General features: G+C 49.9%; 6 protein-coding genes across 6 annotated transcripts; 3 read left to right on the forward strand and 3 right to left on the reverse strand.

Moving 5' to 3' along the window:
* Nucleotides 1–2,100: 2,100 nt before the first annotated feature.
* Pmar_PMAR020278 (Tubulin polymerization-promoting protein, putative) lies at nucleotides 2,101–3,267 on the reverse strand (the record flags this gene model as incomplete). The annotated part of the gene is made up of 6 exons (XM_002767058.1): nucleotides 2,101–2,172; nucleotides 2,226–2,381; nucleotides 2,436–2,501; nucleotides 2,928–2,987; nucleotides 3,031–3,140; nucleotides 3,225–3,267. The coding sequence occupies 6 exons, from the start codon at nucleotides 3,265–3,267 to the stop codon at nucleotides 2,101–2,103; spliced, it is 507 nt and encodes a 168-aa protein (XP_002767104.1).
* Nucleotides 3,268–3,577: 310 nt separating this feature from the next.
* On the forward strand, nucleotides 3,578–5,262 carry Pmar_PMAR020279 (hypothetical protein; the record flags this gene model as incomplete). The annotated part of the gene is made up of 7 exons (XM_002767059.1): nucleotides 3,578–3,652; nucleotides 3,700–3,891; nucleotides 3,941–4,078; nucleotides 4,246–4,391; nucleotides 4,439–4,540; nucleotides 4,946–5,073; nucleotides 5,123–5,262. 7 exons carry the CDS (start codon nucleotides 3,578–3,580, stop codon nucleotides 5,260–5,262), a joined length of 921 nt encoding a protein of 306 aa, XP_002767105.1.
* Nucleotides 5,263–6,305: 1,043 nt separating this feature from the next.
* Nucleotides 6,306–8,738, forward strand: Pmar_PMAR020280 (conserved hypothetical protein; the record flags this gene model as incomplete). Its single annotated transcript, XM_002767060.1, has 1 exon — nucleotides 6,306–8,738. One exon carries the CDS (start codon nucleotides 6,306–6,308, stop codon nucleotides 8,736–8,738), a length of 2,433 nt encoding a protein of 810 aa, XP_002767106.1.
* Nucleotides 8,739–9,908: 1,170 nt separating this feature from the next.
* Pmar_PMAR020281 (Protein Mpv17, putative) lies at nucleotides 9,909–11,149 on the reverse strand (the record flags this gene model as incomplete). The annotated part of the gene is made up of 6 exons (XM_002767061.1): nucleotides 9,909–10,077; nucleotides 10,187–10,287; nucleotides 10,346–10,479; nucleotides 10,587–10,649; nucleotides 10,716–10,818; nucleotides 11,072–11,149. The coding sequence occupies 6 exons, from the start codon at nucleotides 11,147–11,149 to the stop codon at nucleotides 9,909–9,911; spliced, it is 648 nt and encodes a 215-aa protein (XP_002767107.1).
* Nucleotides 11,150–11,764: 615 nt separating this feature from the next.
* On the reverse strand, nucleotides 11,765–12,145 carry Pmar_PMAR020282 (hypothetical protein; the record flags this gene model as incomplete). The annotated part of the gene is made up of 1 exon (XM_002767062.1): nucleotides 11,765–12,145. One exon carries the CDS (start codon nucleotides 12,143–12,145, stop codon nucleotides 11,765–11,767), a length of 381 nt encoding a protein of 126 aa, XP_002767108.1.
* A 1,901-nt stretch (nucleotides 12,146–14,046) lies between these two features.
* Nucleotides 14,047–17,425, forward strand: Pmar_PMAR020283 (ku p70 dna helicase, putative). Its single transcript, XM_002767063.1, has 23 exons — nucleotides 14,047–14,133; nucleotides 14,227–14,276; nucleotides 14,471–14,668; nucleotides 14,722–14,778; nucleotides 14,821–14,898; nucleotides 14,944–15,022; nucleotides 15,070–15,207; nucleotides 15,250–15,320; nucleotides 15,386–15,444; nucleotides 15,491–15,550; nucleotides 15,598–15,709; nucleotides 15,797–15,889; nucleotides 15,937–16,007; nucleotides 16,055–16,196; nucleotides 16,271–16,348; nucleotides 16,401–16,453; nucleotides 16,501–16,588; nucleotides 16,635–16,686; nucleotides 16,730–16,776; nucleotides 16,823–16,918; nucleotides 16,974–17,103; nucleotides 17,152–17,243; nucleotides 17,296–17,425. Exons 1-23 carry the CDS (start codon nucleotides 14,058–14,060, stop codon nucleotides 17,401–17,403), a joined length of 2,028 nt encoding a protein of 675 aa, XP_002767109.1. The 5' UTR covers nucleotides 14,047–14,057; the 3' UTR covers nucleotides 17,404–17,425.
* The last annotated feature ends 3,896 nt before the right edge of the window (nucleotides 17,426–21,321 follow it).

Genomic DNA, 21,321 nt, shown 5'->3' on the forward strand with positions numbered 1-21,321 from the left:
GCCGTCCTGACTGAACTGAACGAGATCTGCGAATCTGTGGAGGGTTCAAAATCCTTACCACTTCTGATGCCTCGCAGATCGAGGATGGTACATACTCGGGCAAGCAACAATACGGCAAAAGCCTGAAGACTAATGTGACAGGCGGACGAATTAATGACTTAACGTCGGGAAATCATGCGAACGTGAATAAAGAAATACACAAGTTGTCATATTTCGGAGTTGGCCACGTCATATCGGTGACGTACCACGACCAAAGAGATGAATCTAATCTCAAGGATCATACCCTCATCTTGGAGCCGGAATCAAGGCATCTATTTCTGGAATCCTATGAAATCACGAGAAAAAATCTGCATACCTGGGATAGTGACGGTTCTGATAGGTATGATGATGACGACGACGACGAAGAAGCTGGCCGTTTGAGGAGTGGACGAGGCTGGTGGAAAGGCCTCCGTGAGTCTTTCCAGAAGAAGAAGAAAGTACTTCAGAAGGTCTTACACCCATACAAAAAGTTCTAGTTCGGCTAGGGATCCTTCCCGTGTGATGTGATTTGAAAATGTTGTGATGTGACTTGAAGGTGTTGTGATGTGATGCATAATCTTCGGAGTTCATAGTACTCCACACATGACGAGTGGACTTCCACGTGATGAATTACAGAAAACATTGTCAAAGTAAGATCGACTAGCTTCATGATGGAAACGTAGAATGCTGAATAGGGTGATGATACGTAAGCTTGGTGAGATATCGAGTGAGACGAGACCAGTGCCTGATAGTGTTAGAGAACGACTCTAGAATCGTGCAGAGCCCTTTGTCGGGTTTCAAAGCCTCTTGCTGCGAGGAATAGGACTTATACCTCGTAGGGTATATAAGCAGTTTCATCTGCCGATGCGCGTCTGCTGGTGGTACAGGGTTTCGGAGTGCGGGAGAATTCGGCAAATGCAATCGAGCCTGGGCGGCCTATTGCGAGCTCTACGCACATTATCATGTGCTCTGTGCTTATAGCTAAACCGCTTCAGAAACCCGCCGTTTCTCCCATGCTCCCCAGTGGGGAGCATGGGAGAAAAGGCGTGGGGAGTCCCCACGCTCACATTCCTCAATAAGGCATCATAATGATGCCTTAATGAAGCATTATGACATGATGGTGAGACTTTCTGTGTCTATGGATATACTGGCGGCCGGGGAATCGATGGATGGTGCACAGATTCTTGTCGCATAGTATTGTGTTAAGCGCGTTTTACACTGCGCATAACGCAGTTAACACAAAGTTTTTCGCGAAAAAACAGTTTTACGTCGGAAACAGGAGAAAATCTTACGAACCGCGATGAAATCGCGTGTGAAGCTATTTTATGTTCGCCGAGTGCAACGCTTCCCTGTGTACTTCTGTTATGTCACAATGTGACAGTGTGACATATCAAGGCTCAGAATACCACATATCTTACGTGCAATTCTGAGCTCCGTTGCGTAGTAATTTAAAGCCTCGGAGAATTCGCTGCGCACAAGCAACCTCGCGCTCTAACCTCCTTGGAATATTCAGAGAATCACGTGTACAAATCAGATGATAAAACAAACCCTCTGGTCAGCTACTCTCGTCTTGCACTCATGATGTGGGTCGTTAATTACGCGGAATAGGGCTAAGCGAGAATAGGGATAAATGGCGCTGGAGCGAGCTTGAAGTCTGGGAGCGACTGTGAGAGACTATCTACAGGCCAGCAAAGCAACCATTATATGGAAGCCTTAGGAAAGAACGCACCAACGAGGCTAACTCACTGAATCACACAACACTGCCGCGCGACAACAATATTCGAACAAAGTATGCAAGCATTAAGATGATTATAAGACGGCCCCGAGATATTCCAGTCCGCGATTTACTTCCCACGGTGAATTCCAGTGTACGTTTTAGAGTCGTAGAAAAAACGTTCAGGACCGATCGCCTGATACGCGGCAGTGTCCAAAGCTGCATCTTCCTCCAAATTGCTTTACGTTGGCCACGGGATTTGTTTTACGACCATCGGCAGCTCGGGCATTCTTCAGTGAAGCTTTCCCCCTACCTTCTGTGCCTTCTCCTCGGCGCTGAATGATACGATCGATGGTCAAACTCACCGACTACGGACTTCCCACTTCGACCAAACCCTTGTCGTGGTTGTCAATAGTCTCAGGGCCACCAGCCTTATGGACCTGCAGTACCAGGCTCGTCAGTGGATATATATGTTTTCTTTCGCAGTACTCACCCCAGTGTAAGTCGACGTGTCATAGAAGAACCTCTCCGGGCCACGACCCTGGAGAGGGGGAACAGATGCTCCGGCTAGACGCCTTGGGCCACTCACTTTGCCAGCAGGCGTTGATGTGCTACCAGTGGCCCTCTTGGTTACTCCAGCAGTTGAAGTCTGCACATACTAAGCCAGTACTAGTCGATGCCATTGCTATCGCCTCACAATCACCTTCCCTATTGCTTGTTGGCTCGGACGGCCACTATCGACAGACCGAGGCCCACCATTGCGCCACACCTGAGGTCCGAGGTCCAACGGGCATGGAACGTATGTAGATTTACTCCCGTGTAGGAAGACTGATCGTAGAAGAATCTCTCGGGGCCTCGTATAGACTGAGAGCAGTCGGTACTGACCATCTGGTCTGATCATGCACACAACCCCACCTCGTCAGTATTAGGGTCAAGGCTCGACCTGGCGGGCGACAGAACGCTCGAGGGTCCGTGATGTACCTCTGAGAAGCAGTGCCACTGTACAACCCCAGCACAACGTTAGTGTGACCTCACTAGTAGATTTTATAGGGCTTGCTTGGCTCGACCGTCTACTTACAGTCGGTCCATCGGAATTCCCCACTTTCTCTTCTACCCATGTTATGGGCTGATCAAGACGGCTTGCGATCTGGCAGGCGGATGAAGGAGCCGGGGCTCTTCGCTCGCCGACGCTCACCTCCCCTATAGCTTCCAAGAATTGCCCAAAGTTTATTTTGCGTTCCCCACGGGACCGTACCTAGTTGCACCGAGTTTGCTAGTGAGGACTTTTCGACCGCCACTTTGGCGAAAACAATGTCAGTATCATTCACGCTGAGGCCTTTCTTATCGACGATGTTGCAATCCCGACAGAGTTTCGCGAACTGCCGGCCGTCCATCATCGTGTCTCCACCTGAATCACTACGGTGTCTACTCATCCCGACAAATTTCGCATCTCGCAGTCAGCAACATAAGATTCTCTCCATACTGCGCCCACCTGTAAAGGCCTTGTACATCTCTAACAGGTTGGCTGTTGCCATTTATTATACACAAGCGACTTGTTTCTACCATGTTGCTGACAACCCGCATGTCACCTACGTCTCCAAAATAAGGGCGGAGCGAAGCGTTGCACATTTGCCATTTTCTGAGAGAATCGTGCTGGCACATGATTTCTCGAGCTTGAAATGTGGGTTAGTAAATTCCACTTGTACTTTCCGCCCTTCTACGGCGTCAAAGCCTTTACAGACCGCTGCTGACCGTGGTTGTGGTATGGCATCGGTCCCCGACTCCAGGAGGATGGTAGCTTATCACAGATCGTGTCCATCTCTGAGTAGTCGTTCACGATCTTCCATGACTCCAACCAACGGTCGAAGGCCGTCCCTGCCAAGCAAGTACTCCAAAACAACAGGGGCCTCTCCAGAGGAGGTGTGGGTCGACTTGAAGGAAGTTAGTCATGCTGCGTTGCGTGTCAGAAGGGCTCATCAGCCCCGCCTGATGAGGAAATCCTCGCTATGCAGCAACAGCATATCGCAATGCGCATGAGGCACAGCATCGATGGAGCCCCTCGGGTCCGAATCCCACCCTGTCAGTGCGTTGAGAAAATGACACTGGAAGGCCTCGAATGTGTGGGAGTCATTCATGAGAACCCCTACAGCGGAAGAAAGGTACTCACCGGCCCTTACTCGGTCGGGCAAGACCTCGGCTCGTCGTCAGGTGGCCCTGATGCGTAATAGGAATGCTCAATGTAGTCGCCATGAGAGGGTTATAGCCAAGATCTGGCCCAACACCCATCTCGATGCGACTCGCCAGGCCTTAGGAACTCGTGACGTTGAAAGTCGTATGAAAAAGCTGGTGGGAACTTACAGGCGGGGAACCCGTATGTTGAAGTGCAGGTAGTTGAAGACGCTGAGAGGGAGTCGATACTTCTCTCACAATTGGCTGATGATGGCAATGGGTGTGCGGTGATACGGGAGGCTGACGACATTCAACAGTGGAGGAGCTGACGGAGAGTCCATCAGGTTCGTCCATTGAAGACGTTCACTTGCCAGCCTGGGTCCGAGCCAGTGTTGGTTAGCACTGGGTGTCAGTCTGGTGCCACTTACTTTGTGAGGGAATACTGTAACTATGGCGATCTCAGCCAGTATGTTACTCGCTGCCAAGACATGTACGTATGACTAGCCGGGCATTTCCTTTACTATTGATCGCGATCAGGTATCAAATTGAGGGAAGCTGTCTGGGCCTCAGATGGTATCATTCAGCCAAGGATGCTGTGAGACAGGCCATTGAATGCAGCAAGTGTGTTCACGATGCAGGGTAGTACTAGTAGTGGTCGTAGTAGCGATGTTAGTAGTAGTAGTAGTAGTAGTAGTAGTAGTAGTAGTAGTAGTAGTAGTAGTAGTAGTAGTAGTGATGATAGTAGTAGTAGTAGTAGTAGTAGTAGTAGTAGTAGTAGTAGTAGTAGTAGTAGTAGTAGTAGTAGTAGTAGTAGTAGTAGTAGTAATAGTAGTAGTAGTAGTAGTGTTAGTAGTGATGGTAGTAGTAATGTAGTAATAATCGATGGTAGTAGTAATGTTAATAGTGATGATGCGGCTGCGAGCGATAGAGAGAGAGAGAGTGGTGATAGTAGTAATGTTAGTAGTGGTTATTTCCCACTACTGTGATCCTGTTGTTGCAGTAATCGTAGCTATTTGGTCCCTTTCACTCACCTTGTGGGCTTAGTTACGCTTTGCTGGACGTCGACATGAGCCAGTTTGGTGTTATGGACTTCCGAGGCTACGGCTCTGGTCTGGAACTTGATGGTCCACAACCGATCCAGGTTAAGATCATCGATGCTGGGCAAGCAACAGGTCAGGTCACCTGTACGATTTTTCGATGCCACCGAACACGTGCTCTCAGCTCTCTCGACCAACTCTGGATCTACCATTGGGAAACCCTCCACGCGATGTCCCGAGGCTCAACGTGCCGCTGTCCAGGCTGAGAGAGGCATTCCACCAGGAGAGAGAGTACCGCAACTCCGTCAACTTATCTACAAATGAAACTCGTGGCTCTCTCAGAAGCACTGGTCAGCAGTACGTCAAGATACCTGGGCCGTCGGTTTGATGATTTTCGACCTCCTCTGGAACTCCCCGTGGCAATTAGCTTGTGGGGACGACCCGCAGTATCGACTCTATCGCGAACGAGGCGTGGGTCTTCACCGCCTGCCTCGTCTCTTTAGCTGATATATCCTCAGGTCAGAACACTGGTTAAACGAGTGCCTAGTTCGAGCAATAGGTTTTGCGTTGCACCTCGCGGTGTTGATATGAGCAAACCCTTGAGGGATTTACTCAGAGGAACACTCACAGCGTGTGATAAGCCGGGAATGTGAGGCGATTTACCGCTATGGATGTCCTCAAGCGTCCATGCTCAGGTTCCTGTCCTTAGAAGCAGTGCTGGCCTCGCCTTGGTGGCAGGCTAATGACCATCCTACTGAAGACGTTGACACACCAACAGTCAGTGCCCACCCGTAGAGAGCTGCCTCAGCAGACTTGGACCCTTTATAGTATTGCTACTACCGTCTCTACTGTAGAATTGTACATTAGACACTGCCCGCCAACCTCTACCCCGACTTAGTATGAATTCCAAGTGGTATGATTGTTCTAAGATCACTTTTCGCTAGCCTTTGAACCACTGTGGGTGAGTATTTGTAGGCTTGCATAGATTGCATTCAGCTGGATCCCATCACCGCACACGTCTGCAGTCTGTTAGGCGTATTGTGTCAGTGCTCAGCTCGAAGATTGATTTCTCATGCAATTCACATAAACAGAGTATCATATTGAGCCCTCTATGGATGTGCGTTGGTCAATCGAACTCAATAGTAGAGTTCAAGGTGTCGTTCTTGATGTTTGCCATTGTTTACATTGTCCCGTGAGTATGCGCGTTTATACTGTCGGTTGGTAGTAGAAACACTCGTTGGAAAGAGTTGGTGAGATTGTGAATGTTTGCTTACCACAATCGCCGTTGTCGGTTGAGTACGCTGAGGTTCTAATGCGAAACCACTTGTCATACACTTACCTCGTAGTTGATTAATTTCACACACTCTATGGCTGAGAGTCCGAGGCCAGTTTCCGCGGTGAGTCTACCTAGGTTGGTATCGGCCAGTAAGCATAAGGCGATTCCAGCTCCTGGAGTATGCAAGGGGACGGTAAAGGTTCTCATTGAGTACTGCCAGCGATGCTATAGACATCCATGGTGTGCTCATCACAATGAGGAGAGATACTTCACACAGTTCATGGACATCGCTGGTCGCATCAGCCAAGCCTTCCCAGAGGTCGGCGAGATCGTCGCCGTCAAGGATCCACGTGTTGGTGCATTGGAGGTCACTGTTGTGCACGGACCGCATCAACAGGTGGTGTTCTCCAAGTTACAGTCCGACAGATGGCCCAACATATCTAAGGTTTTGGAGAGGATCAGACGAGTCGTTCGAAGAATGGTGACATCAGATGCTAAGGACAACATGTTGATCGAGAACGAGTTTTTGACGCCACGGCATCAGACAGTGGGGGTTAATCTTTCCGCTGAGGTTCCGGTCCCGTTCGTTCTCGGCCTCGAGATCACAGATAGAGCACCTTTCTTGGTCACGGTTGCCCAAGAAGGAAAGTATGGTGCCCAGTGTGGTGTGGTTAGAGGAGATGTTCTGCACTGCATCAACGGCAAGGCATGTGATCGTATGGATCTCGATGAGCTTTTGATCGAATTGAGAAAGCGTCCAATGAGTCTCTATTGTCGTCGTTTTGATCACACAAGGAAGGCACGACGCCCACCTGGAGGCCCTATCACATTCAACAGGCTGTTCCGGGGACGGCCGGTTTCGGGTAGAGCTGAAAAAGCCGCAGCGATACACTATCAGAGACAACGTATGGGTATGACGACGATAGACACTATCCCATCAAGACCCTCGCCGGCTCGGCCACTAGCCAAGTCGATTCGTCCGTTGAGGCATCTGAACCGAGCTGAGGAAGTGCATGGACCAACCATAGATGCTGGACACCATCCACAGTCCTCTAGTGATACTCGATCGGAGTCAGTTGAGCGTGGCCGACGATACGATGGCTCACGAGAGCACGACAAGTCACAGGTGGCCAAGCAGGATGGCAGGGATGGAGTATCGGAACGCATTGAAGGAGCATCTGACGCTAGGAAGGGACAATCAACAAGTCGTGCCCAGGATCCCCCGAGGTTGCAAGTGCAATCGGGATCTGCCACCGTGAACGAGCATGCTGCGACTGTTAGCGGTAAGGCCCCAGGTGTGAAGAGAGCCGAAGGTGCGAAAAAGAGGGAGGCGGGAACCCCAGTAGCACCGGTCGGTATGGCTGGGACGGACAAGGCTGGCAGATCAGCACAGAAGTCTGCTTCAGCTTCGAAGTCTTCAGCTGCTAACTGTAAGGACGGAGCGGAGCGCGTCGGGAAGATCACTGTTGATGAAGCAAATGATTACGATGAGGACTTTGAGTCAGACAAGGAGAGTTTGGATGAGGAGCATCGTGAAGGCCAAACTCCGCTAGCAGCAGTCACGACTCACCAACAGTCACCTCCAGCCCCCACTGGTGACGCTCACGTTCAACCGAAACCAGAGGGCATTCGCGGCCCTACGGATACGACTAGTATTACGGCCATTACGGACGAGGCTCAGAAGGCTGTTGCTGACGGCAGCATAAGAGCGAGTAAGTCGCCGTCATCCTCAGACGTTGGGGATGTCCACGCCTCACCAGTGAGCGATATAGAGAGCATTGATGGAGATGCTAAAGTCGAGACCGATTTCGAGGCTAAGGAACAGTCTAGACCTGCCGAGGCTGCCGCTGAGGGGCGCGCTATTGAAGAAGAGGAAGCTGCACTTGTATCCATTCACGACGATGGTAACAGCCGTGTGGTGGCCGAGGAGAAGGAACAACCGACGGGAGCTGCCGGAGAAGCTGTAACCGATTTGGTAGCCCCAAGAGAGGCAACTGACGCTCCTGCTGGAAAAGACACCTCCACCTCGAAAACTGAGAATAATGAGAATTCAGCGGGGGAGCCGCATGAGGCCAACACCAATCTTGAGGGTATCAACGGAGGAATGCAACTGGAGGATGTCGGCAAGAATAGTCATTCGGAAAGGGCAAACGAAGAGCTGGCCTCCTGCGATGCTGACATGGTGGCCCAACAAGCGTCAGATGTCACTTCCCCGACTGCGCAGGTTGCCCCTGTCGAAGACGATAGGGGCCGGGTGGATGATCCGAAGCAACCGGAGGAGACCAAGGACGGCTACGAAGATGACTTCGAGGAGTACATCCCCTCCGAGGATGACGTCCCTGAAGAGCCTAAAGCCAACTCTATGGCCCGAGAAGAAGAGGTTTGGGGAGGTGCTGGTGATAGCCCTCGTCCAGCGGGTGAATTCGAGCTGGGTGCTCGTTCGAGTGAGGGAGGTGGCGCCTCTTCGCATCTTGATGTACCTAACACCACAAGTCCCACCAAGTTTAGAGAACATACTGACTAAGCCGCGCTCCTGACACAGAAAAGCGCCATTAGCAGTGATGTTGAGGACTAGGATGTAGATCTCGATTCGAGATTCTCGAATCTGATTGATGTGAGTGCTTTTGAGTAACATTCTTCTCCACTTGCTACCTCAGGTTATCCTCGCCGATGTAAATGCTGATTTCGAGCTCACTTGCTCTGAGCGATGCCATGGCATGTAGCATTTGATGTGTTTAGATTGTTACGAGTACCGTGTAGCGTGTGAGTGACATATGGAAAGACTTTTAACGATGAGGCACTTCCTAGAGAACCCTATATCGAACCGCGAGCGATCATCCGTAATAAGCATCGGTGAACTACGCAAATGCCCGCAAGGGTCGGGCATTTGTATGATCAATCGCTTGTGTCAACGGCCTGGTGGTATATAACGTCGTCGGATTTTGTGTGCTGCAGAGGCCGGGTGGTATCGATGGACTGCCACAGTCCGACCGATAGCCTCCCGAGGCCATCTTCGAGAGTTAACTATCACACTTTGTGATGCCGCTTCACCGATGCATTTTTCAAATCAAAGCCTGGTCTGTAACGATGGTCAAGTTTGTAAGAGAATGTGTAACTGACATTCCCTGTTATGATTGCAATCACTGATGGTTTTACCAGTGGTGTCTGCCTGTAGGCAATGATAGTCAGTGTTCTTCCAAAAGAGTATAGTTGTGATAGGTCGAGAGCGATTACGTTTCTCAGTCGAATATGTTGCACAACGTAGAATCTCATGAGGTCGATGCGGGACTCGGGCACCACCGGGTGTGCACACTGTTAAGAACAGTGAGTTAGTGCATTGTGTCCTTCCAATACAGTAGATGGAGGGCCTGGAGGCGCGGGAGAGTGGAACACTCATTAATATTGTGACGCCTAGCAATGAAGATGGCAGGGAGGCTTGTGCCACCTACACACACTCGAACAGAGTTATCTTCTCACTTACATCATACGAAGTTCGCTGATATTCTCTGATGCCGTTTCGTACGACTCGACGCGTCAATCGAAGGCAACCGCGTGGCCACACTGTATCAAATGCATTCTCCCATATCTCACTATTCCAGCATCGTGCTCAGTTAGACTACATATCGGTGTCACATGGAGAAGGAACAACTCGCTGAAAACAACAACCATCGCTTTAGTGAAATTGTCCGATAGTTCATTCACGATGATTCTTTTTGCTTTTCTTAACCATTTCCTCTGCCTTTTTGCTATCCCCAGCAGGCTTCTCGTTTTGAATGGCACAAAGAAAGGCCGTCCATGGCACATTGACAATCAGCATCGCCAGGAGTCGCAGATGTTTTGGTATGTAGTACATATTCACGTACCTAAAATCAAAACCCTCCCCATCAGTAGATTCTCGTTTGAGCACATCGGAGAAGAGAGATGGCGCAATTCAACACAAAAACCCGACGCAGCAAATTCACCAACGCCTACTGTATCATCGGCCAGAAGCAGTAGTTAGCTTTCAATGCTGGGCCCAAGTTGGACTGCACTGCTTTGACACTCGCTGCAACGGATTTACCCGCAGCCAGGGACTGAGCGCATGAACAACGACGTACTGATTTCCCACACAAGCTTGGCGTAGTAGCCTACTTGTATGAAGAAAAATGTCGATAAGAATGTCCAACACCATAGAGTCTGGTCCACGAGAACCTTATGAGCAGTAGTGGGGAGGTACTCACCCCAAGATGGAAGGAGTACATCATACCAGAAGTAGGTCATCGGACCTAACACACCGAGTGGTATACAATAAGCACATCGTACGATGTCGAGGCGAGGGCAAAGGCGACAGTCTCAGGAAAAACCAAAAGCCCTTGGAGTGATTCTCTACTACCAAACACGACGAGCTGACACAGAGCTACACGGATGCATCGTCGCTTGTCTATCGTACGGGCACCTGAGAATCACATTCCTAACCAATAACCACTGTTGTAGATTTTTTGGCGAACGTGATGTATCACACCTGTAATGAACTGTGCAAGTACATCAGCGATGATTATGAGAATGGGGCCCTGTATACATTGGACCTGAGGGATGCACTCTGATAAAGAGCCATGGTCCGGCATCTAACGCGAACAACATCCGATACGCATAAGGGGAGCTAGACTCGATCATTCACATATCAGTGTTGGCTCGATCTGGCCACACTCTAATGATAATTAAGCTAGTAACCAAACTCATAATAGCGATAATTTGGGAGCCGTTTTCCTGAGTTCGCTCCAAGCAAGAGGTGCGATCGAATGCGATACCCTCCTTGCGGAATCCATCATTTCGCGTACCCAATGGGTCTCATTTGAGCCATTTCCCTCCAGTGCTTACCGTCAGTGGCATGGCCTCGCTAGCCTCTCTATATTGTTCGAGAAGACGACTGAAACCAGCCTCAGTATTACTGCCCATTTGAAAATTTTCTACCACGGAGTATCCCTATGGGCTCATACAGTTATCAGCAATTTTTCGCGGGACAGCGCATGTTCAACCGTGGATATGAGCCATACCAGTCCAACCCGAACGCGACGATAATCGTGAGCCTAGAAACAACGCGAGCGTTGCAGTATTCATATGACGCAGCGGAGGACGTTCTAGAACAATCTTATACCGAATCAATTGAAGTACTTCTTCACTAACGTCACAAATTATAGTAATGACTGAATCACCACGTGTATGTCATAGATCAGTTAACTCACAGCGAAAGTCACTCGCTGGAATAATCAGAAGCCCTTACAGAGGAAGGGCTATATAATCGTTATCGAGAATTGCTTGGACCATACGACGCGGCATCACAGAATATGATACCGCTACGTTTAGTAGTAATGGCCTGCTAATGGGATGAAAGAGGGAGAAGACAATTAACTCTGGCCCGCACTGCTGCATTAGCCAGACTACAGCGAGCTTCTCAGAGTTCGCAGCAATACAAAATACAGTATTAGAAGACGAAGTGGAAGAGGAATGGTAGAGCCCAAAAGATGTGCAGTTAGAATGCGCCCGACGAGGTCTGTGTATGACGTATCGTCATCAGGAGTGCTGCGCCTCAGGGAGGACTTTCATGGAATCAACAGTAAGGATATCATCGCTTTGCTGTCGGCCATGCAGAGAGCCACTGCCAACCAGATGCTCTGCAGTGGCCATCAGGTCTACTAATTTCCTCTTGTCACCGTCGTTGTAAGCCACAGCAGCGTCCTCATAGAGTTCACTAAGGAGCGCCAAGTTACGAGCCCGACGAATGTCCGCGGCCGATGCCTTATCGAGACTCATATTCTGAATCATATCAGCAGACACCTCATTAAGATGCCGTCGTTGGTTCTCCAACAAAGAAGGATCTTCACCGTCGAGGATCGGCAAGGGAGCACAGTCTCCACACGGCGGGGGCGGCGTGAGACCGGTGGCGTTTGTCATTATCGTCGGTTTATCGCAATGCATTGGCGAAAAGCGCGCACAAACAATTGAGAAAAGTTACAAACTGTGGAATCGTTTCTCAGAACACCATCTTCATCGAACTCAGAATCACGACTGTCTTTCGGTGCGTGGAGAACATCGTTCCTGAGAATTTATCGCTCCGACGTTTTCGCACTTAATCGTTCGATATCACAAACTTTTTGAACACGAACTTGCTGAATAGCGTGTTTCTTTGGCACACAGACCGATTCGTTCATGAGACTGCGGGTTACAGGCGCCCTCTACCACCTTAGTTAGCTTCATTCGTAAGAAAAAGCACCTCGTTAGCGCCCCTAACATCCACATGGCCAACCTGCGGTTAAGGTGTTATGGGCATGACTGTTGATGGGTTATTTCGTTGCTGTGCCGGTGGCATGACGGGGTTATGCTCTATCGATGACACCGTAATTGGAGGTCAATGCAAACACTGTATTCCAAGGAGGGGAGATGAAGTTTAACATGTGTGTATGTAAGGCGCAAAGTCGTACGTAATGTCGGAAGAATGAAGGTTTTCACGGTAGCCTCTAACTTCCCCGCGCACATGGAGGTATTCTCATACTAGTAGTCACTAGCAACTAGGATCAATCGTTGCGGTCCGGTTGGTGCACTGCTCTTCTGGGGTTGGTAAATATACGATATTCTTCCTTCACCTATCGTACTAATCGATACTTATCCCGGACTCATCACAGTAGTCCTAAGCATCACGGTTTCATGCAGTAGCCCACCAACGTTGATCTTCCTCTTTGGTGCTGCTGTGGCAACGTAGTGCTGCTACGAGCCGTAACAGGTCGTAGCATGTGACCATTCTTGTTAATCACGAGGAAACACCAGTGGCTGGTTCTCCCATCCAGTTCTTCTGGGCAAATTTCCATGCAAAAGTCACTTGGCTGTGTTGGCTAGTTAGTAAGGAGGTACCACACCTGTCATAACGCGCATCCGAGATAACCTTCTTCGATTATCATGTAAATCTGGGTGGCATAGCCGCCCCTCGAGGAGGAATTGATTGGACCGAGGTATATCTTGGAGTGATGGCATAGCCGCCCCTTCAGGAGGAATTGATTGGACTGACGGATATCTTGGGGTTGTGGCATAGCCGCCCCTCCAGGAGGAATTGATTGGAGTGAGGTATATCTTGGGGTTGTGGCATAGCCGCCCCTCCTGGAGGAATTGATTTGAATTGAAGTATATCTTGGGGTGGTGGCCTAGCCGCCCCTCCTGGGGGAATTGATTGGACCGAGGCATATCTTGGGATGGTGGCATAGCTGCCCCGCCCAGCGCTGGTCACCAACTCCTCAAAGCTGCTCATGTTGATCGAGCCATGGAATGGAGAAGGGAGGTTGGAGCGGGAGGAGGTTCCCCACTGCTCTAAATCTGTGGAGGGTATCTTTCACAGATCCACAATCCACTTCTACATGTAAGAGATGTATGATATCCAACTACACGCAAACCCCAGTTTCCAGTCACTTGATTTAACCAGGGAATATGTCATTCCCTGTCGTCTATTCTACAGTCATAGTCACCTCGTCGAACCAATCTGCAATTGCAGTGTGGTGGCACGAGTCTTCGCACCATTCTGTGGGTCTTTAGTATTGTTGGGTTACGAGTGTGACTGAGTCAATCGTCTGTAGGGGGTTATGAGTCTCCAGTGGAGACTCTCCACTCTAGTATAGCGCTGCCTCTGCACTCTTATGGGAGCTGCTTCTAGCAGCTGATAGCCGCCTGTGATGGTGTGCGCGCTCGCTGGTCGTAATATAAGTCTACTACGATGACTCGTCAGTGATGAGTTTTACAAACGATTTATCTGTGGGATTGTTGGCTCTCCAGAGTAAGGAGATCATGGTTCTTAGCAGTTATTGTGTGCATTCTTGAGGCTATGGACGTCAGCACTGCGGCTGACACCGCTGATTTGGCGTTCAACGCTGAGACGGCACTGAAAGGGGACGCTTTCGGTAGGGGTGGCATAGCATCAGTAAAGCTTCACAAACCTCCATTGTTCGACCTCCGCTCCTAGTAAGACTGTGACTACATTCGGGGCCTTTCAGACCACTTTGATGAAGTTGAAGATGATTCCCAGAAGAAGTCGCGAGATGCGGTAAGGCGAGCTTCAGGAAGTTCACTCGTAGTGGACACACATCGTCGTCGAGGACTAACTAGGATAATACGTAGAGTCATATGTGGCCATGTAACTATCTTATCGATAAGACTTCAGCCGTGCCTACTCTCATTAGGGCCCTTTACTAGAGTCTTCTAGTCCGGCTTCACATACTTCCCTAATTGTCATTTCAGGTCATCTTCCTCCTCGATGTGTCCAACGTAGACACACTTTTCACTCCGGAAGCACCCGTAGCTGGTGACGGACAAGGGCTGTATGGAAGTGGGGAGGCCAGTGGGAGGAGGACGTCGTGCATCAACAACGTGCTCGAAACGCTGGCGAATCTTATGAGGTCCAAGATCATTGGTAGACCTGAAGATATGACCGGGCTGGTGGGATCGTTGAATGCTAGTCGCTCTGAATGACGATGTTGCTCCCCGGCTAGATACTCTACAACACCGCAGGTGCTGATGTGAACCCGATGGAGCTAGCTGGAGTCACTGTGAGCAATTCTCAATGCTTTCCTTGCCGACGCCCGCTACAGGTGGTCCAGGACCTCCAACAGCCATCTGCCTCCCGTATCCGGGAAATCCTGGATCTGGCAGTCACCTTAGACCGCGCCGTACGCCTCGAGAATTCGAAGGTCATTTTACGGGGTGCTCCTTAGGAGTTCGACCGCCGATGGAGGAAGGGCCCTCCGTCCATATCTCCGGCGTTCGCCCTCCACAACGCGTTTTGGGTTGCCAGTGAGTTGGTTACACCTGTGATAAGCTGAGGATCTGAGTCATCGAAGGTAACATTTTTCAAAGTCACGCGGCTAAAGGCAATATCGGACGTCGAGTATATGTCATCACTAATGATGATAATCCCAGTGGGAGTCCACAGGAGAGGAAAGCCGCGGAAATGAAGGCACTCGATGTCGGCGCCAATGGTGAGGGTGGATCGTCGGGTTTAAGCAGATCTCTACTGACAGATACTGATATCGACTTGGCGGTCTTGGGGATTAACAGCTCCGAGGAAGCACAACGATTTGACGTCATGAAGGTAGGCAATCGTCCGATGAGGGGAACTTGTGATAGTTGCCGCTGCTCACGATGGTCTTCCATCAGTACTGGGCAAACGTGATACCTCTACCTGATGAAGTCGAGGAGTCTCGCGATCCCAAGAAGTGAGCTGTTGATATTACTTTATCACAAGTCATTGTCGCGGCTCAGATTTCTAGAGAATACCCGTGGCATAATGGAAGACTTAGCCACAGTTATTCGACGGAAGGAGTACCATCTCGGGAAAGGAGTGATGGAAGTAGGCTGATTATTGGTAGGTACAAAGTGAGATCCTTGAATCGATGCAACCTCACTTTCGCTGGTGCCCCCGACTATGTGGCTGCCGTCCAGGTCTACTGTCATGTCAAGGAAGCCATCACGCCTCACCCAGTGAGTCATAATTAATACATAGAAGCTGCTCCTTGGCCCTGCCCTCACTCAGGCAGATGCTGAGCAGTCATTACGCGGATTTCTCAGGTCTATCTCCATCCAGAGAGCCATAAGCTGCTGAAGAGTGAAACCCGTTGGATTAATGAGGACAATGGAGCGATGCTAGACAGGGACACTGAAGTGGGCTTAGCTGACCTCCAAGGAAAAATTGAGTGCTATTGGAGCAGGTTCGTACGTATGTGGACTTTGGCGGTGAGCATGTGCCGATCACTCGAGAAGACGTCGTGAAGATGAAGTCGTAATAAGCTTTCGGGCTGTTTTACCTAATCTACTAGTCTCAACCAGTTTCAAAACCGATGAGAACGATCGAGACAGAAGCAACATGATAGCAGTGCCGCCTCTCGGTGGTGAGGGAGGGCAAGAGGGGGCGGAGGAAGAGGTCATCAGCGGATCATTGGAAGTGATCGGCTTCAAGAGCAGACGGAAGGTGGGTCATCATCCTCATACTGTTATAGTGTTAGTTATTCTAATGGCACGGTATTTTATATACTCTATCTTCAGTTGAAGTTCCAACATCGTATCGGACACGGATACTTCCTATACCCTCATGAAGGGAGGATCACCGGCTCAAAGAGACTGGTCCTCAGCAACATCAGGACTTCGTTGAACATGCACTTGTGTGACTCTTCAGGTTGAGGCACTATGCTGTCGCATGGCTAAGCGTGAGAAGGTCGCCTTCGTGAGGTGAGCTGCGTTAACGACCAGAGCAGCTACTCAACAGTCCGACGCAGGTTCGTCGCTCGTGCCAATGCCCAACCAATCTTCGGCGCTCTCTCACCGCAAATGCCCGATGAGGCCTCTCAGACTTCAGGAGGCTTGGTGAGCTATTAGTCCGAGGCGCTGAAGGCAGCTGACCTCTTTACAGGTGCTCCTTCCCCTACCATTTGCTGACGACATTAGATCGCTCGAACTACCAGGTGGGACCATCTCCACTGTTACTCAGTCGACATTACTCTTCAGGGACCAGCGTAGACGAGGTGATCTCACAGGAAGAACAAAAACAACAGGTAGGCTGTGGGCTCTCTGGCAATCATCGAGTTCCATACATCATAGATTGAAGCCGCCAAGTCGATAATAAGAGGCTTCAGGATAAGTCATTGGTCGCCGTACTCTATCGATAATCCCTCACTGAAGTTGTTCTATGCCGGGGTGAGCTCCCCATCTGATTGTGGGTGAACACGTTGTTGGAGTGCTCCCGTTTTAGCTGGAGGCGTTGGCCTTGGGAGGCGACCTTGCCAGGGACGCAGTACAAGACCTGCTACTTCCGAATGAGCGTAAAGGTGAATTGGCTAAGGACCATGTTGAGGCGTGGAAGCAGACGCTGGGGGTTGACGGTGACCAAACGATTCGGTCCGCTGGAGTGCAAGGTCGGTTGCCTGTAGATCTCTCGTCTCCACCAGCCAAGCGGCCGCGTGCTGCAGAGCCTTTCACTATGGGCCTCGCTGTTGTACGAGCGAAGGTCCTCGATGGCACGGTGAGTAACGAGTGCTCGAATCTCGTGCTGAAGTGATCCCGTGTGTTCCCAGTTAAGCCGTCTCACTGTGTCGCAGTTGAAGGACATCCTCAGGGAGCAGCGGCAGAGCACGAACGGGAAGAAGCAGGAACTAATTGACCGCATTTGTCACCTTGTTTAATTATCCATTGGAGTTTCCTTTCTTACCATCCCTCGCGTTCTATGAGTCGCTGTAGCTCGTCCGGGTGATGTAGTCTAATTAGACGCGCCGCGCAGTACCTTTTGCACATCCTTGACAAAAGGATTAATCCAGCAAGACGCTTGACTAATGACGCAGGCCTTGCCACGGAATCTCAAGCATACCGAATCCATTTTATCCAAGTAGTCAACACTCGTGAGATACACAGTCCTGCCGCGACGCAACTATTGGAACTTTATCGTCAAGCCCAGTGCTCGAGGGCACACCCTTGGTCATCTGTAGCTTGATGTCTGTTGCTCCTGTCTTCGAAAGAAAAACAGCCTGCATTTGCAGAGGCATATTTTCTTCCTAATCCGTTCGCAACGTTATGCTGAGTATATGACCCCTCTTTTTACCAGTAATTGGCGATCTCGACTCTCATAAGTCACGAGCGACTAGATATGATGAGGGACCGCTCCGGCCCAGCCCAGGCCTGGTTCTGGTGAGGTATTGATAGTGTTCACGTCAACATGGATGCGACTCAGGCTGTGCCAACTGCCCCGTTGCGGGATAATCCCAGGTGACTTGGGCGGAGGCAGTGAATCGCGCTGCAAGATTGAGTTAGATTGATACACTCCAAATCACATACTCAACACATGACTGTTGGGACACGGTACATCGGGATTGCACTGCTGACGTTAATCGCACATGAATCATCGTATAGAGTGACAGCCTACACTTGAGCGATCTCTATTAACACGGTGTTTGAATAATCCTTGATCCACTCAGAGCTCGCAAAGTACGGATGCACTAGCGAATTGTCAGTTACCCAGTTCATGATGGACAGTATTCCTTTCGCGGGAGACGAAGGAGTCTTCTGTCCGAGGAGCCTCGCAGCTGAGGTGCCGAACGCCATTAGCTGCTCTGCGCATTGAACTTCCAATTCAAGTCTCTGTGGCCTCTTGCTCAAAGTGCGAATTGAACCTCTCGATTCCATTATCATCTTGCGAAATTTAGACATATCAAACCGGGGCTTGATTGACCTGAAGACCAGGACTCCACATCACGCTCAATAACAGACCATTGAAATCAGAGCATCGGCGCCTCCTACGCGGCTGGCTTTCTATCTGAGACGGGGAAATGTGGGCGCAATTACTTGTCAAGAACGTCCGCAGAGAGCATAGCAATTCTGAATCCGTCAGTCGGGTGAGATAAGGTTAGAGTGCTCCGATACGTTGCGATCGGTACCTAATTGAATCGCGTGTCACGGAATCGTCGTGACATAAACCGCTCGAGCTCATACACTCCTCCGAGGGTCGATACGGCTTCTGGCATGCACCTCGGTTGTGTACTCGCATAAATGCCGATCTATGCTTTTATCAGGCGCTCCGTTGTAGACCAGACCTCTGAAAGTCCAAACTTAGTGCTCGGAGTGTCACTGGCCGACGTTCTTCCTTTGCTTACTCCTTTGGGTCCCACTTGCTCTGGTCTATAAGCTTTCGATCGACTATGATAGTGAATTCGGTTCCAGCATAGTTCCTGCCATCGAGCTGATGACCGAGAAAACTATCAAGGCATCTACTTCGAGCGACGCATTTCCGTTATGTCGGTTATCATGGCAGCTCCTTCGTCTGTTTGTGTAACGTCAGAACCGAATACAACCTGGAATCGTCGTCGTTCACCATAAAAGGCACCAATTGGAGGAGCAATACAGACCTCGACGAAATTTCCGTTCCCGAGTTCCTTCTGGATATGCGAATGTTGGCGTTTGAAGACCTAACACATTGGTCTTTGTACAAGTCGTCAGTCACTGGTTGTCTTCCGAGAGCGAAAACCCCACCGACCATGAGTTCCGTTTCCTCTGATATTCGCTGGTTTTTCTTCTGAAAGCGAACAGGCTGAAGTCGTGACGACAGCGTGATGCTTACCTTGTCACCCCAGGTGTCTTTCGGCTCGTTGTAGCTCATGTACTCGGGCGCTACTTTCAATCGACCAAAGGCACCCAGCTTTCCATGGCTCAATTCAATGCAGCAGAAGCCAAGAATGACCACGGAAGTGAAAGAACGGTTAGTCGAGGGAATCATAAAGCTGAATACAGCGGACTGGAAATAAGGAGGAGAATCATTGTTCGAGCGGTGGAGGCCTTCCTAGCGAAATTTGAGCAATGCGGCGATCCGCGGTCAATGAACAAGTTCGTTATGATTCTAGGCTCGGGCGATAAGATTCTCATATATATTGGAGGTACAGGACTGTGCGGACAAATATTGGTGGAAGAGGAGGATTCGACTGGAATCAGTGACAACCTATGGACAACATGGATGTACTCCTGCACTCGAAGACGGCGAGCAGGGTGTCTCGATTGAGAAGTGTGGATATTCCTTGCTCGAATTTCGAGATCAACTACATTAGAGAGTTCAACACGACTCACCACGCACAACGACAACAGCTGCTTCAATCGACCACGCCCTAATTTTCTTTCACCGTCTCCCTCGCCTTCGACGATTACGCGGCCCATCAGCCTCGCTGTCCTCATCTGACTCGCTCTCTAATCGTCGCGGCCGAAGCTGCCTCGCACGTTGGTTACTCTAAATCACATTCGAGGAAACCGTCGGATTATTCAGAAACTTTTGCAGTAGTCCTATGTAGCCCACCCGTTGCACTTGACGGCGTCGTTGTTTCCGAGCTCGAGATAGTGAAGCACATCCTCCGATGATGCCCAGGACCCCGGACCCTACAGAGACGCCTTCGCCCCAAGCAGATGCTTCAGCGTCTACCTATAAGGGCCCACCTCACCCAGTGACGCCAGTGATCATACCTATCGAGATGCATCTCGTTGAGTTGGAACAATGTGATTGAATCTCATCATAATTCAGCAGAGAACTAATGCCGCAGAGAGGTAATGGAGTTTCACCCGTTTTACGTGAAGTGGTGTATTACTCGGTGAAAAACGCGATATTCGTGGTATGCAGTAGTCGCGAAATATGTTTTTCATTGGTGTTCTTCATATCACAGGTGAAACTCCAATATATGAATGCCAAAGTTGTAACAGCAGTCGATGCTTAGTAAGCATTGCTTACCAATGCTGCGTATGATGCTGATGTATTGGCTTGCATGTGAGAATAGGATGACACCCTTTAGGGCTCACTCGAGGGCGAGCATGCATCGCTCCACACTGTACTGAGTCGTGACCGAGACTACTGTGATGGTGATGATGTGGAGGGGAGCCGAGATGGGGAGTATGTCCGTCGAATAAAGACAGACCCCTGTCAAATATCATCGCTTTCTTTAGAAATGATGAACACATCCTCCACAGTTGTGTGCGACTCACCAGAATGCTGTTATATGGGGCGCTACTGCGAGGTCTTCGAGGTTGACTGGGGATGAGGAGTGACAATGCGGATACAAATCCATGCGGAATAAAAAGAGCCAATTATAGTGAGTCTTTAACGGTCATGGAAGCGTCCGGTCGGTCAAATGCAATAGATTCTCGATAGTCCGTTCCTGATTGGATTCTGATGGCATGCATTGACGCACAGAACACCCCCAATGCATCGAAACAACTACGGCGCAACTAGGACGGAACCTTGGCTTCTTCAAGTGAAGGTAAGTAAAAGAACCTCGTTATCAAGTTGATGAGGAGGTTCTTCTACTTACTAGTATCAAACCAATATCACTAATATCAATTCTTCGTGCCCACCTGGACGCATTTGCCGAGTATTCGCAATAGTGACATCGGTCTCGATACCACCCTTGCCAACCCTAACAAGCCCATCAAAGAGATACGAATCATCGAGGGCTCACTGAATCGGCGAAAAGACGGTGAAGTGAGAATTCTTCCCGTGTGAGACGATGGTGTGCAATACAACATGAGCATCCAATAGCTCAGCTCATTGGCTCTCAGTGCCCATTAAGAGTATGAAC

Source organism: Perkinsus marinus, assembly GCF_000006405.1.
Source record: "Perkinsus marinus ATCC 50983 genomic scaffold scf_1104296971228, whole genome shotgun sequence".
NCBI classification, from domain to species: domain Eukaryota; phylum Perkinsozoa; order Perkinsida; family Perkinsidae; genus Perkinsus; species Perkinsus marinus.